Source organism: Bemisia tabaci, chromosome 6, assembly GCF_918797505.1.
Source record: "Bemisia tabaci chromosome 6, PGI_BMITA_v3".
NCBI classification, from domain to species: Eukaryota; Metazoa; Arthropoda; class Insecta; order Hemiptera; family Aleyrodidae; genus Bemisia; species Bemisia tabaci.
The window spans coordinates 12798118-12813656 of NC_092798.1; the positions used below are offsets into that span (position 1 = coordinate 12798118).

General features: G+C 41.9%; 1 protein-coding gene across 4 annotated transcripts in view; it reads right to left on the reverse strand.

Annotated features, from left to right (window-relative positions):
• Pde8 (phosphodiesterase 8) overlaps window positions 1-15539 on the reverse strand; it is a 347707-nt gene that overhangs the window by 329845 nt on the left and 2323 nt on the right. For all 4 annotated transcript variants that reach the window (XM_019059152.2, XM_019059151.2, XM_019059153.2 and 1 more), the window contains exon 2: window positions 12559-12896. In XM_019059152.2, the coding sequence (XP_018914697.2) occupies window positions 12559-12631 (73 nt within the window). In that variant the 5' untranslated portion in view covers window positions 12632-12896. The remainder of the gene's footprint in view (window positions 1-12558; window positions 12897-15539) is intronic.

Consider the following 15539-nt stretch of genomic DNA (forward strand, 5'->3'; position numbering starts at 1 on the left):
CCCTAAACAGCTGAAATGTCCTGTACCGTAGCCTGTCTGCGACTCAAGTGCGCAACTTTAACGCTTCATAACCATCATCTTGCATCTAAATACTTCCACTTCTGCTGTAAATTCACACTCAATTTGTACCTAACTTATTATTTTCAGTTATATTCATCCAAATAAGTGAAAATATTGACAGTCTTTGCGTCATGCAGCCTTGTCTGCGGAATTCGCGTCCTGTACCGTAGCCCCCTTTTTTCAGCATCATTTCGTCCGTTACAGTGCAGCACTTATGAACTTTGTTTACTTTTTTTGTGTTATCGTGACTATCACACGCTGATGTCGAGCAGAGGAAAAAAAACCGCAATGAAACAGTAAATTTTGACCGTTTTTTATGAGTTTCTAGGTTTAACGACCATCTAGGATGTCCTTACCGTATACCTACCTTTTTAATGCATAAATCACTTCAAACTCTCGAATTTTGGTATTTTTTGATACGCTCTGATATCTTAACCTCAAATCCAGAATTTCAACCACATGCGTGAATATGCCCGAGCACCGTTGCCAATAATCACACGATTTGTCCGCACCGTAGCCGTCCGTACCGTAGCCCGTAGCCGTCCGGTACCGTAGCCCGTAGCTGACGCGCGATGCGGCCGGGTCTACGGTAAGTACGGACAAAATGCGAAAGTCATCCAAAAATCGGTGCGCTGTTTGATAGATCATCCCACTTTACTTTATTTTATCTATCACCAAAATTTGGAATTTAAAAAAAAAGAGAGACGTATTTTTTTTTAGTACGACGCGACTTAGAAGAAGGAGGCTTTTTTTTCGATGATTGCATAAGGATCGCCATCTTTTTATTTTTTTCATTTTTTCTTTTAGAACTTTGAGTCCTCTTTTTCGTCTGAAGTTCATAGCAATTTATTCGTTTAATATTTATTCGTTAATATCTAACTTATTTTTTTCTTATTGTCCTTTAAATATTTATTTAAGGTGATTTGTGACCACATTTTCGATAAATTTACCTTTTTGTTTTCTTTCTTATTTTGTAAAAGTGCACCTGAAACGTTCTAACGTTGTCAAGCTTGTTTTAAGAACTCAGCTTCTAAGATTTGTCCCTAATTATTTAATGCGTTTACTTTAAAATAAAAGCAGTTCATTATTTTTGAAAAACTGATTTACTTACTCTTTTTACCTTTATTGCCTGTAATTATTTATAAAAGTGGCACTTATAAGCTATGCTATAACTTAGCAGTTTATTCCCCAATGAATTTCAGTTCTTTATAATTCGGCCCTTGCATACAGTAATATTTACGAATGCCTCTTCGTCCTTACCGCAGCCCGTTTGTCCGTACCGTAACGTTATTGTCCTGTACCGTAGACCAGTAAAAAATTGTACAATTTGTAGCTTTAAAAAGAGCAAACCTGTAGAAATTCTTTAAAAAAGTTGTCTACCACATCTTCTAAGTTAGTTCTAAAGAAATTAATTAAAATTAATCGTATAATTACATTTCCCGGTTTTTATGGGAGAAAAATGATGGCGCAAAATTCTATAAATCGGACTTTAGAGCAATTTGGGTGCTAAATTTTGGAAGTAAAAACTTTGAAGGAAATTTTTTTTTATTCTTCTACAAGAATATATCTCATTGAGTGCAAAAAAACTTAAAACGGTATTATTATCGCACGTATTGATAGAAAAACAAGCCTGTTTAATTGGTCTACGGTACGGACAAAAAAACTTAACTTCCAGCGATAAAAGAGGCCAAAAAATTTTTTCTGTTGAAAAAGAAGATTGACCACTATTAAAATCGACTTTCCAAGAGTATGAGGACTTCAGAAAACATCCTGAAGTCTTGAAATAACTAAAGTCACTTTTTTACAAAACGATGGCTCCAAGAGCAAAACTTATTTGATTCTACTCCTCCGTCAGAAAACGGTTGAGCCGTGAGCCCCACGCGCTCTCGTTTAGACATTTGACAAACGGAGCGGTGACGTAATCAAAGTTTTGGAGGAACATTCGTTTGATGAAGAACCCCAATTTTTTAAGATTCGTAATTTGGTCATCGATTTTATTCTTTCAAATTCTTTCGCAATATCAACGGATTGGTTTTCACACTTATTGCATTCTAAATCTTCTATCAAGAAAACTGCTCCGTTAGAAAACGGTTGATCCCCACGCGGTCGGGCTTGGACATTTGACAAACGGAGCGGTGACATATTACCCAGTTTTTGCTCAGACAATAAGCTCGGTCTGTCAGCAAAGCGCTCAACACCCGTGCGCCGTGCGCCTCGTCGTGTCAAGAAAACAGTTTTATAAATAAACGCCTTATCGCTTGCGGCGAACGTCAAAATATTGTCAAATAAGTGCGAATGGCTGTGGTTGTAGAAGTCGTGTTATCTCCAACTGCTGTGTGGGTGAAAAATTTAATTTTCTTTTCGCGGTATCGTAGAGAGAGAATTTTATCCAACAGGATGCTACCAACCTGCACACTCAAAAAGAGTCTTGGATAAGGAGTCGCTCATAAAATACGTGAAGCTCTACAGGGGACATACTTCGCGAAACTCGTTACGCTATTTTGTTTCAAAGAGTTAAAGGATAGGAGCCTACGTTACAAAAGCATTTTTAAATTACTACCTAGCCTCAAAGGACCTTAAATTGACGAGCTAAAATGGAACTTTACGCGTTTGCCTCTGTGGCTTTGGAACAAAATGTAACCGAACGGAGAGTTTTTTCTGCGGGGAATAAAATAAAACACATTTTTTATACGTTCGACCATTACGATATTAATGGTAATTGGACTACATTTTGCAATTTGGAACTACAAATTCTAGCTCAGTTTAAAAACAACGTATGTGCCATTAGTTCCCCTATGCGCACATAAGTGTTTTTCCAAAATGAGCCAGAATTTGTAGTTCCAAATTGCAAAATGCAGTCCAATTGATCGCTTGTCATATCCTTTATTTCTCAAGATCCCATTTCTTTTAGATGGTTAAGTATATCGACGTACAGTGGATCTAGTCAATTAGAGAGGTCGGACATAAAATGTTTAACCAAAACTGCAAATATTGATGTTTATTTCGTCACATTTTAAATTTTTGAGGGATGCCTCCGGAAGAAAATTTCACGAGAAAACCAATGAAACCACTTTCAGAACCTGAAAGTTTTGTATGAACGGAGTTATATGCGTTTAAGGTTCCCAAATTTTGACCGACCTCTCCTACTGACTCGATCCACTGTAAGACGGTGAAACTCCCAAATCTCGTGTCTAATTTCTGGTGTTTCAAAATCTTGGCTCCTTTTTTACTATTTTATGACGAGTGATTTAATGTAATTGCTTGAAATTTTCACAGGATATTCTTCATACTACAAGGTAAAATCTATCTTATCTTTGAAGGGTTGACGATAAATAAATTATCAGTAAAGAATGAATTATGATAAGAAGTCTGCAACGTTGCAAATCGAGATACTTGGTTAAACACTGTGACTAAAAACGCTGTGACTAAAAACGAGAATTTCAAGGAGAATTGGAAAATGAGAATTTACTAGGTTTCCCAGAACATTCGCATTTTATCATGAAGCAAAATTTGAAAGCAGATACCAGATACCTGAAAAGTTTCGCATCTGAGCCATCAGCAGGAGAGGCTCCAGAAAAATAACGCGCAGTTAACTGAAATGCCCGGGAAAATACGTTCTTTAAAAAATCCTTCTATAGGGACGTCCGTTTAAACGTGAAAGACTTTCACAACCACTTTGAAAGAGATAATTTCAAAATTTTCAGAAGCCTCGACAATGTACAATTAAAGCCCAAACAACGGTTTTCCTTTGATTCACCCACAAATGAAATTCTAGGAAAACCACCTACATTCAATTGAAATGCCTAAGTAGAAATGGGTTTTTTTTTAAACTCCCTCCGTTGAGTTTTATTCGAACGTAGCAACAGGTAAAGCAACAGGGCCTCCCCTTCTCCACCACGCAACCGCTACGCGAGGGGCTGAAATTTAACAGCGGGAATGCCATTGTGCGCCAGGAACACATAAAAGACCCCCACGATAGAAAAACAAGGAATCGTGGGAGCGCCTCAGCATTCCGGACACGGAGCGTCATGACGACCCGACAAGCTGTCATGCAAAGCCCCGTCTCCGGCTGTCAAAAGGACGCAGCGAGAAGCACAATTTCGGGGCATCCGAATCGCCCCCCCCCCCGCCACCCCCCGAAACCAATTTAAAATATTCACAAAGCGGGTACACCTGAGCGCGAGATATTGAAGCCGCTCCCCGTCGCTCACAATCGAATGTAATTCAATGAAAATTTCGTTGGGTGTCGCGAGTGTGGTATCCAGCGCCTGCCGCGCGCGCCTTCATTCGCGGGCGATGCAGCCCGCATTTCGCCGGCTCGTAATGTTTTTTCATTTCCTTTGTCCCGCTGCGGCAGGGCTAATTTAAGACGCCGCTCCCAGCGGTGGCGGGCAGGGGCCCCGCGCCCCGACGCCACCGCTCGACGTTAATGAATTCAAGCCGCGTCGCGCGTCGCGGGAAATGCACGCCCGGGAATCCGACGTCGCACGGTGGATCGAGTCAAAAGGAGAGGTCGGACAAAATTTGGAAACTTTAAACGCTTATAACTCCGTTTATACAAGACTTTGAGGGTCTAAGAGTGGTTCCATTGGTTCTCTCTTGAAATTTCCTTCCGAAAGCACCCCTTGAAATTTAAAAAGTGACGAAATTAACGACAAAATTTGCAGTTTTATTAAAAAATTTCATGTCCGACCTCTCTGATGGACTCGATCCAATGTGCGCCGGTGAGCGGAAGGTGCGAGCGTCGGGACGCACGGAGCGTGATCCTTGACGTTTGTCCGCGTGCACCCCGATACCTGGGGAACTCTTACAAGTTTCGTCGTGGTGAATAAGAGAACGCAATAAGAAATAAATAAATAGGTAAATAAATGGTGTATCTCCTTTGGAAAATACACTTAGAGCGATATCCACCGGAAAAAGTGGCAATTAACTTCCAAGAAACGCCCCCGCACTTTTGTCGAGATAATATGGACGCAGAGAAAATATGTTTTAGAAATCCTGCGTCAACTATAGAAGCAATGCGATCAGAGGAGGCAAAAGCGGATCGCATCAGGCGCGAACCAGGACCAGCGCGACTACAGTCTTGTAAAAATGTTGTTTCTTCATATTTACCTAAAACATGTTCCAGAATGGCGAATAGTTTTTGCTTCCTACCATAAACTTTTTAATTTTAAATGGAAATAATTGTAAATTTTGAAACTGAACGTGTATTAAGTATTTCTAAAAGGGAAGGAGAAGTTGCACAAAAAAACACTGTAATCGCGCTGGTTGACAGGGCTACATTGCCACCTCATTTGGGGACTCTAAAACTGAAATCACGGCAACCCTGTCAATGTATTTGCTCCCTATCCTTTGCATAAAGAGTTTGTCTTGATGTAGAGGTGGACTCTTAGATTGGCATGGAATATCCCCTCTATTTTGGCCTCAACTTGGGAGCTTTTTTTAAGCTTGGGAGTTAATCTCAGGGAAAACCAGTGGCACCATCGTGTTTCTCGCGAACTTTTACATAAGAATCAACAGTCAACTCGCATATTCCTCACACATGCAACATCTCCATTTAGGGACACCCTGTATAGCCAATCCAGTGCACCGGAGTGCAGCACGGAAGGCGACGCGGAGTCGACACCAACTTTTCCGATCGCTCCGGATTTGATCGATGACGCTCGGTTCATCCTTGGCTTCTGAGCCGCGTCGTCACTCCACTCGGTCGGGGGCTGCAATTTCGAGTCCCGTTCGGATGACTTTCCCGGAGGAACCGCGGCGGGGGGGGGGGGGGGGGGGGGTTGGAAGGGCGTCTCCGGACTGTGACGCACTCGCCGCTAATGAATCCGGCATCGGATTTCCGCGCCCTCGTCAGCGTCAACCGGCGTCCAGGGATGCAGGGATGAGCTTGATCGGAGCTTGGATTTCCGCCGATTCCGCCCCCCGGGTCCCCATACCCGATGCCCCTTCGTTCTCGACTCCGACACCGCGGATTCGAGCCGTCACCTTTTAATTTAAACCTCTCGTTGATTCCCCCTTCGACCCCCGCCTCGCGAGGTCGAGAGTGTTCTCGTTAGGCGATGGCTCGGGTGACGTCAAACCTGGTTGTACGTGTTTCGTTGTAGAGATACGGATTTTTTTCGGGAAAAATCAATTTTTTGAAAAATCAATAAGAACCGAATCGATTTCAGTGTAAAAATCGATTTTTCTGAGTATCGAATTGAAAAAATCGATTTTTTCCGCCCTTCACCTGAGAAGCCAAAAATCATTTTACTTATACGTGAGATTCCAACAATTTTTTAGGGGTGAAAAAAATCATCACGAAACAGATAGGTAAGGAAAGAATACCTATGAGTTAGGCTTGAACCTTTAAGAAAAATTTCGGTAGTCAAAAGAAGATATCGGAAAATTTCATCGATTTGAGGAAAAAATCAGTTTGGAATGAGGAAAAATAGTAGTGCTCTATTGCAAGATGGTTTTAGCTTTTAAACTTGTTGCTTATTAGTCAGCAAGAGGTTAAAAGAGTTGAGAGGTAAAGTCCTGAAGCTGAAGTTTCCATTCGTAAGAACGTGGTAAAATAGTGACGGGTATACACTATTTCCGGGAGAAACGAGGCCAAAAAGTTAAATTAGAGTACAAAATGTTGAGCTCTGATTTTACCTCCGTTTAACCTCAATCTACACTATCAAACTTTTCATCCAACTCTTGGATGCAATTTGTCGAATGGAAAGTTAGATAGTGTGATACTGACGAGAGAAAACGACAATTTGATGAAAAATTGAACGAAAAGTTGGAACGAAATCTTCCGACCGACATAAGCCGAAGCTGTTACGCCTTATATTCGTTGCATCAAGAGAAATTCAGCTTAAATCAAGATGAAAAAAATTCTTGGCGGCAAATTCAAGAATCTTCGTGCTCGAGCCGAGCACCTTTTTTACAGTGTATATCACTGAATCAAATTTTTTTTGCGTCCAACTTTCCATCCAACTTTTCGTTCAATCATGTCGCACGAAAAGTTTGATAGTGTGAATGGAGATGTTGCATGTTTGAGGAATTTGCGATTCGACTGTTGATTCTTATGTAAAAGTTTGCGAGAAACATGATGGTGCCACTGGTTTTCTCTGAAATCAACTTCCAGGCGTAAAAAAAGCTCTCAATTTGAGGCCAATATGGAGGGAATATACCGCGCTATCCTGAGAGTGCACGTATACATCAAGATAAACTCTCCACGCAAAGATAGGGAGCAAATACATTGACAGGGCTGCCACCTTATTTGGGGACTCTAAAACTGAAATCACGGCAACCCTGTCAGTGTATTTGCTCCCAATCTTTGCATGGTGATTTTGTCTTGATGTAGACGTGGACTCTCAGGGTAGGGTGGGAATCCATTTTGGCCTCATCTTGAGAGCTTTTTTTGAGCTTGGGAGTTGATTTCAGAGGAAACCAGTGGCACCATCGTGTTTCTCACGAACTTTTACATAAGAATCAGCAGTCAAATCACAAATTCCTCACACATGCAACATCTCCATTGGGCTTAAATAGTGTGGACCAAGCACTATTTTACCACCTTGTTACATAGAGTTCGGGTCATGTTTCAAATGATTTCTCTTCGTTTCCACTCGTGAGAGGCGGGTCTCTTCGAGCCTCTCGTGCTTTTTCAGGCCATCACCAATCCATAGTCTACACCCTTGTCCAAAGGTCATTAGCATCGAGAGCGGATCGCGAATCACACCATCCGCGGGCGGCGGCGGCGCGAGCGCGCTAAACGATCCACCCCTCATAATTATGCCGCCCAAGTTACGGATCACCGAAATTCGGGGCGCTCCCGCAGCCCCCGGCCCCGGCCCCGGCCACCCCCCTCGGGCGAAAATAAAAACTTTTTCAATTAGGCGGCCTATCGAGGAGCCCCGAACCCGGGGACGCACGGAAAACTTCATCCTCCTCCTCGCGGGCCCTGGATTTTATGACAAATGCTCGGACTTGGCTCGGATCCCGCCCGGGGCTTCTTCCCGGATCATCATTTTTCATACCCCCCCCCCCCCCCACCCACCCCCTTCGAAACTTAGCAGGGCTTCACCTTTCCTTCTTTCATTTCCCTACCGCCCTTTCTCGGGTCCGCCGTCGGTTTGTTTTGTTTTTTCCGCCGGGCGCAACTTCCGATCCTATTCCGAGACGTCCTTCTAAAGTTTCTGATTCTTAAACGAAAATGGGATATGGCGCTTGTTGTAGACGAGAGATACGGCCGCGTAGATGTAGGCGTACATGCACTGAGAAAAATTATTGTTATAATTACCATATTAGTGGTGTTCAATATGAACTCTTAATTAGTATGCCGTATACCGATAAAAGAGATATTTTTACCATTAAATGGTAATTTTACTACCGCACAGTTGTATAATTACGATTTCTCCAGTAAAAATATCACTATTTTTGGTTTTGGCCACTACTTATTAAGAGTGCATATTGAACACCACTAATATGGTAATTCTTCCCGGATCATCATTTTTCATACCCCCCCACCCCCACCCCCTTCGAAACTTAGCAGGGAAAACTTACCTTTCCTTCTTTCATTTCCCTACCGCCCTTTCTCGGGTCCGCCGTCGGTTTGTTTTGTTTTTTCCGCCGGGCGCAACTTCCGATCCTATTCCGAGACGTCTTTCTAAACTTTCTGATTCTTGAAGGAGGATGGGATATGTTGCTTGTTGTAGACAACACTGGGAAAAAACCACATTGGATGTAGAGTCCAGACTCTTGAAAACATCGACAAGAAAAAGTACTCTTGATTCAATCAGAATCTAGCTTAAATCAAGAACCAAGCCTCTTAATTTAAGCGGATTTCGTTTTGATTCAAGCAAAAATCCGATTGAATCAAGAGTGTTTCTTGTCAATGTTTTCAAGAGTCTGGACTTCCAATGTGTTTTTTTTTTCCCAGTGAAGAGATACAGCCGCGTAGATATAGGCGTGCACGCACTGAGAAAAAATTATGGTTATAATTACCATATTAGTGGTGTTCAATATGAACTCTTAATTAGTAATTGCCGTAACCGATAAATAGAGATATTTTTACCATTAAATGGTGATTTTACTACCGCACATTTGTATAATTACGATTGCTCCAGTAAAAATATGACTATTATTGGTTATGGCCACTACTAATTAAGAGTGCATAATTTATTACTGAAGGGAAATAATGAAGATCTTGAATTCTTGATGTGGTGATGGATGAAAACGTAAAAATACAACTATACGTGCTCAGGAGTTTGCCGTGTTGCGTGTAAAATAATTAAGGCGCTTTGGCACTGCTCATCCTCGCAAGGCGCGTTTCTCTATCTGTACGAATAAAATCTGCGCAAATCAATCGCTTAGGAATCTAAACGTTTACTACACATTACGCAAAGAAGAACTTTCATAGAGATGAATAGTAGAGTTCAAAATTTTCTAAGGCGACCATGGTGATTTTTTTTGTCATTTTACTTACTCCTTTGAAGTCTAAATCAGGCTGTATCTCTTGCGTGGAACAGACCTATTCAGTCCATTTCTTTTTGTTTTTTCCTTTAGGAGAAGGACGGAGCTTCAAGATTGCAGCCATTTTGCGATAAACGCTGAGCACTTAAATCAATCGCGTCCGCTCATCCGTATCCACGGACCCTCATTTATCAATTCCCAATCCTTTTCGGTGTATTTTTCAAAGGAAATACACCAATTTCCGTCTTTTCCGCTACTGAAATTACCGGCCGATCCAATGCGCTGGCAAAAAGCGCATTCCTTTTTTTATTTTTTATTATTTTTTTTTGCAAAAAAAAGACCGGACCAGAAAGTTAGTTTAACCTCTGAAAAACGGGATCATATTTTATCCACCGATGAAAGGGCCGTATAAAAAATTATCTAATGCTAAAACGTTAAACGTGATGATAAATTAAACGTTTCTACCGATAACTGAACTTTACTAGGAAACTTTCTCTTCCAATAACTGGGCTTTTTACCTAGGAACTTTTTCCATTGATAACTGGGTATTGCCAGAATATTTTTCTACCACTGACTGGATAAAATTTTGCGACGGATACATGGCCGGAAATAGGGGGGCGTGCCCTCAAGGAGTCTACTTCCTCCCTCCCGAGAAATGTGAGGGATTTTGTTGAGTAAGTGCACTTGACATCAGGGCCGGATTAAGGGGGTGGCCACATGGGCCAAATGGCGGCAATTGTAGGAGGCGGCAAATTTTGCACTTTTTTTAAATGTCAGTATGAAAAAAAATCGGATTTAGAAAAAAATTGTAATCAAAATCTCTCATTTCCTGAGAGTATAGTAATTTCTAATTTTGTCGTCTTCCGGTGATACAAGAGACAGCACCTTTATTTAATCGAGTTTAGAGAGAGACCAAACACGCACTTTGGCCAGGAACGGCGCGACTGAGAGAAAAATGATGACGAGGTCTTGAGATGAAAAGGAGAAGCCCTCGGCGCGGCGGTCGGCATGTAACACATTTTAGCGCCTACATTCCTACAAGACTGCACGAATACTTCACGCATTGCATCAAACACAGTGCGGTCACTGCGGCCAGCGTGAAACGGATAGCACCTACAAGAATGCATGAATACTTCACGCATTGCGCCAAACACAGTGCGGTCAGCGTGAAACGCATAGCGCCTACAAGACTTCGTGAATACTTCACGCATTGCGTCAAACACAGGGCATTCAGCAGCGGTCGTCGGCGTGAAACTTATAGCGCCTACAAAACCGTCGGAATACTTCACGCATTGCTCCAAACACGGTGCGGTCTGTCTGGCGCGGTGGCGGAAGTTAAAATCATCAAACCACATTTATGTTTATTCTTTCATAATTTTTTCGTTCATTTCTTGTGAATGGAAGGCCTTGTGCACGCAGAGATAGGTTTACGAAACTTAACGTTCGCGCAAAGTTCGGTGAATTTTTGCTAGTAGTGTTGACAGGGCTTTCCCAGAAAATGTTTCCAACACGAGTAAACGCGTCTTATGCACCCCACCCCCACTGGCACGTTCACTTGATGGTTTTGATTGATGTTTCAAAACGAATGAGAAGGGGGCGGCAAAATACAGGCGGCCCATGGGCGGCAAGTCAGTAAATCCGGCCCTGCTTGACATTTCTACCTATTAAATTGTAATCGGATCAACTTTTCGGTGAGAATAACTAAAAATTTCTGTTAAAGCGATTCAATTTTTCAAAACGAGGACGATTTGTATCAAATTAATTCAAATAGTAGAGACAAACTGATAAATGCTGAGCCCCAACCTTCATCATTGCCCTGGATTTTGCGTAGCGATGAACCTGCGATTCCCACAGCGAGTGATTCCGGTGTCACTATCAGGTAATACCCGTATTTGAATCAGTGAGTTCGAAAACACAGCAACTCAGGAACACCTAAAACTGCGCAGCGGGCGAAGAAGTTAGTTTAAGAAAAACCTTTTCGGTGTCAAATAGGTTAAGTACGTAGAGACTTTGTAAAGCACCAAGTTGAAATCGATACACCTGCTTGATGACAGAGAATTAAGCGTTTTAAAATTTCCGAGTTGGTGCGTTTTCGTTCTCACCGACTTTCAGATACTGATTTTTCATAGTCTGCCCAGAAAAATTTATACTTTTCGACCTGAATAACGCTTGAATATTTATATAACTTTTTAGTACAAGGTATACTGAACCGAAAAAAGAAAACCGCAAGATCGGATGGTCACCCATTTCCCTTGAAATGGCCAAATATTGGTATTTCCAATGAAATACTTCGATTCTTCCCTTTTTTTGTCGCTGTTTCGAGCACTTCCAATTGCAATTTTGAAATTTCCTTTTGCGTACAGATGCCTCTATCCATAAGTGTTACTAAATCGTAAAAAAGTGAAAATCGAAAAAAACCCGAGTTAGTGTGTTTTCGAACTCACTAATTCATTTCTAGGCCGCAAAACCATAATGGACCACTAGACAAGGTACGAATTTCAGCATTCTGATACATGTATCTTAACCAAAATTTTACGTAGAACACGGTGCACTCAACGAAAATTACAGAAATCAATACCTTACGAAGATATTTAATGATTCTTAATGCGTGAATTCAAACCATCCGCTCATAAAACTCAATGCTCTACGTAGTTCACATCGAGCGCTAAACGTTATCATGACAGTCTGTGCGATATACAAATCTGGCAACCTCGATCTTGACGCTTTGGCTCAGCTATAGCAAATTACTTATAGTTTGAGAAACACATGGTGGGAAATGAACATTGTTCGATTGAGAGGCTTGCTGAAACCGTTGTAGTGCGCGATTTGACTCACGTAGAGCTTTGAGTTTCTTGTGAGCGGGCATTTCAAATTCCTCGTAACCAATGTGTAATAAAAACGTTAATGTCTTCGTTAAGAGTTAGTTTCAGTAATTTTCGTTACGCGAATCGTGTTCTACGTGAGTCTTTGGTTTATGAACATGTATCAGATTGCTTAAATTCGTACCTTGTCTAGTGATCCATTCGAAAGAAAAGTTAGGAGGAGACTTACCAGTATCGGAGGCGCTGCGGGGGGAGAGCTCCAAGGAGCGCTTCTTCCTGGGGCTACTGGGGGAGCAGCCCATCCCTTCGGGGGTCCCTGGGGGAGCGTCGACCGAGTCCGAGAGAAACGAAGGCGACGGCCCTGAGAGCTCCTTCCACGGGCATCCGACCAACACCGCACACCAGCACACCACACCGATCCCACCTTGTCACACACACAATCCTCCCGGGGGATCTCGATCGATCTCGCGATCCAAGATCCGAGCGTTAAATATGAATCCGAACTAGATTTAACGCCGAAAGCTCGACTTTAGAGTCCTGGGTAACGCCGCCATTACGCTATCGCTGCTGCAAACAGAGATGAAATATCTTGGAGACCTTCTTCTAACATTAATGAGGTCTACGACTCACCAAAATTTTCAGCTCAGCAGGCTGATTATTGAAATTGATAGACAAAGCAATAGACAAAGAAGACAAAAAGAATATGTAGGGATCCTATTGGTGGAAGCGGGTGGTTGCAATGGACAAAGGACGCATAGGCAATAGACTAACTAACGGCAACCCACGAGAGACCCGATAGTTAGTCCATATAATTTACCTCCTTAGTCTATAAGAGTCACCCATTTCAACCAATAGGATCGCTTTATACTCCTTATGTTTTCTTTGTCTATAGCTTTGTCTGTAAATGTCAGTAATCGGCTCGCAGGCTGATTATTGAAATTGATAGACAAATTTAGATCTAGAGTCCAGACTCTTAAAAACATCGACAAGAAAAAGTACTCTTAATTCAATCAGAATCTAGCTTAAATCAAGAACCAAGCCTCTTAATTTAAGCGGATTTCGTATTGATACAAGCAAAAATCCGATTGAATCAAGAGTATTTTTCCTTTTCAATGTTTTCAAGAGTCTGGACTCCGGATCCAATGTGTTTTTTTTCCAGTACGCAAGCATGGTGACGACTCTTGAGTCTGCAAGATATTTTGTCACGGGCTAAGCTAAATGACGAGCAAGAAAGGTTAAAAATCCGACGGTTAGCAAGGAGCCCGTTCGTTTTTTCCTCACTCGACGTGACTAGCGGCGCGGCGGATTAAAGGACGTTGTCGAGACCTTGCGGACCACGGGAACACGGCGCGGCACCGCACCGCGCGGAATTCTCGCACTTGAAACGCGGCTCCGAGCGATTACAACACACGCCCAACGCACCCGGGTGCCTTACTTGTCACTACTGCTACACTTTCCAGATTGGACCCGGCTTCGTCCAGCGCTGCCGATCCCATTTACCCGAACTACACGTAACGAGCACCGGAAAATCCACAGACACATGAAACATTCATATGAACATTTGAGAGTTGCCAAATTTCCTCTGATGAAATGTTCATTTTGTAAGAAGGTTATGAAAATTTTGCTTTGAAAGTTTCAGGAGCTTTCACAGACACTGCGAACAAAATTATCTGCAAAATTGGAAGACAAATACTTCTAAGTTTACCAGGAAATTCGTGTTTTTTCAGAGAAAATTTGGTAACGCCCGAGGGTTGATACGGCGTTTTTCCATACCACGGCAGTAATCGGATGAAATTATTTGTCTAGACTGCACGGAAAGAAATTCAATGTTGATTTAGCATTTACACTGTTAAAAATATGTAAGACAAGTTTCAAATGCTGATTTTACAATACAAAAATGTTCACATGACATTTTAATTTGTACGTTTTGCAGTGGGCGCAGTTACGTTAGCATTTGTTGAAATGTAAAATCAGCATTTGAAACTTGTCGGACATCTTTTTAACAGTATAAATGCTAAATCAACATTGAATTTCTTTCCGTGCAGTCTAGACAAATAATTTCATCCGATTACTGCCGTGGTACGGAAAAACGCCGTATCAACCTTCAGGCATAGCCAAATTTTCTATGAAAAAACACGAATCTCTTGGTAAACTTAGAAGCATTTTTCTTCCAATTTTTCAGATAATTTTGTTCGCAATGTCAGTGAAAGCTCCTGAAATTCCGAAGCAAAATTTACATAACTTTCTTACAAAATGAACATTTCATCAGCGGAAATTTGGCAACTCTCAAATGTTCATGCGGTGTTCTTCCTTAGCAAGGTAGATTAGTCCTTAGAACGGTTTAAATACTAATTGCTGAGGAAAAATTTTGCGAGAAACAGAAACACGACGGTGACACTGGTTTTCTCGGAAATCAACTCCAAAGTTCAAAAAAGCTCTCAGAGTTGATTACTATTTTTGCACAGAGAGTGTGCCTTGATACAGAGGTGGACTCTCGGGGTATAGCGTGAGATATCCCCTCCATCCTCAACTTTGAGAGCTTTTTTGAGCTTCAGAGTTGATTTCAGAGAAAAGCAACGGCACTATCGTGTTTCTCGATATTTTGCAAAGGAATCCGTGCTTAAATCGCGCATTCCTTACGTACTGCCTGTCGATATCTGCGTATTGTGCATAGTTCTGCACAATTTGGCGGCACTGCCTTGGTCGCTTGGCAATCCAAAGGACGCGTGCCGTTAGCCGTTATCAGGTGACCTGCTCCACTGCCACGATGCGATGCTGACAATGAGTTTCTGATATATCCACCGCCGCACAGTGGCTCGAGTCAATAGGAGAGGTGGGACAAAATTTGGAAACTTTAAACGCTTATAACTCCGTTTATATAAAACTTTGAGCTTTTGAAAGTGGCTCCATTGGTTTCCTCGTGGAATTTTCTTCCGATCGCACCCCTTCAAATTTAAAATGTGACGAAATAAACGTCAAAATTTACAGTTCCAGTCAAAAATTTCTTGTCCGACCTCTCTAATTGACTCGATCCACTGTGCGCCGCTTTGCACTGCAAACCACACTCTGGCTAACAAGGCGCAAAAGGGAGTGCAGCGCTTGGCTCAAGTGATCGAAATTAGACACTGACTCGTGAGTGTTATCAATTTGTTCACACTTGTAAATCTTACTAAATCCTCTTGTTAATTTCTGGTTATTAGTTCAATAGAG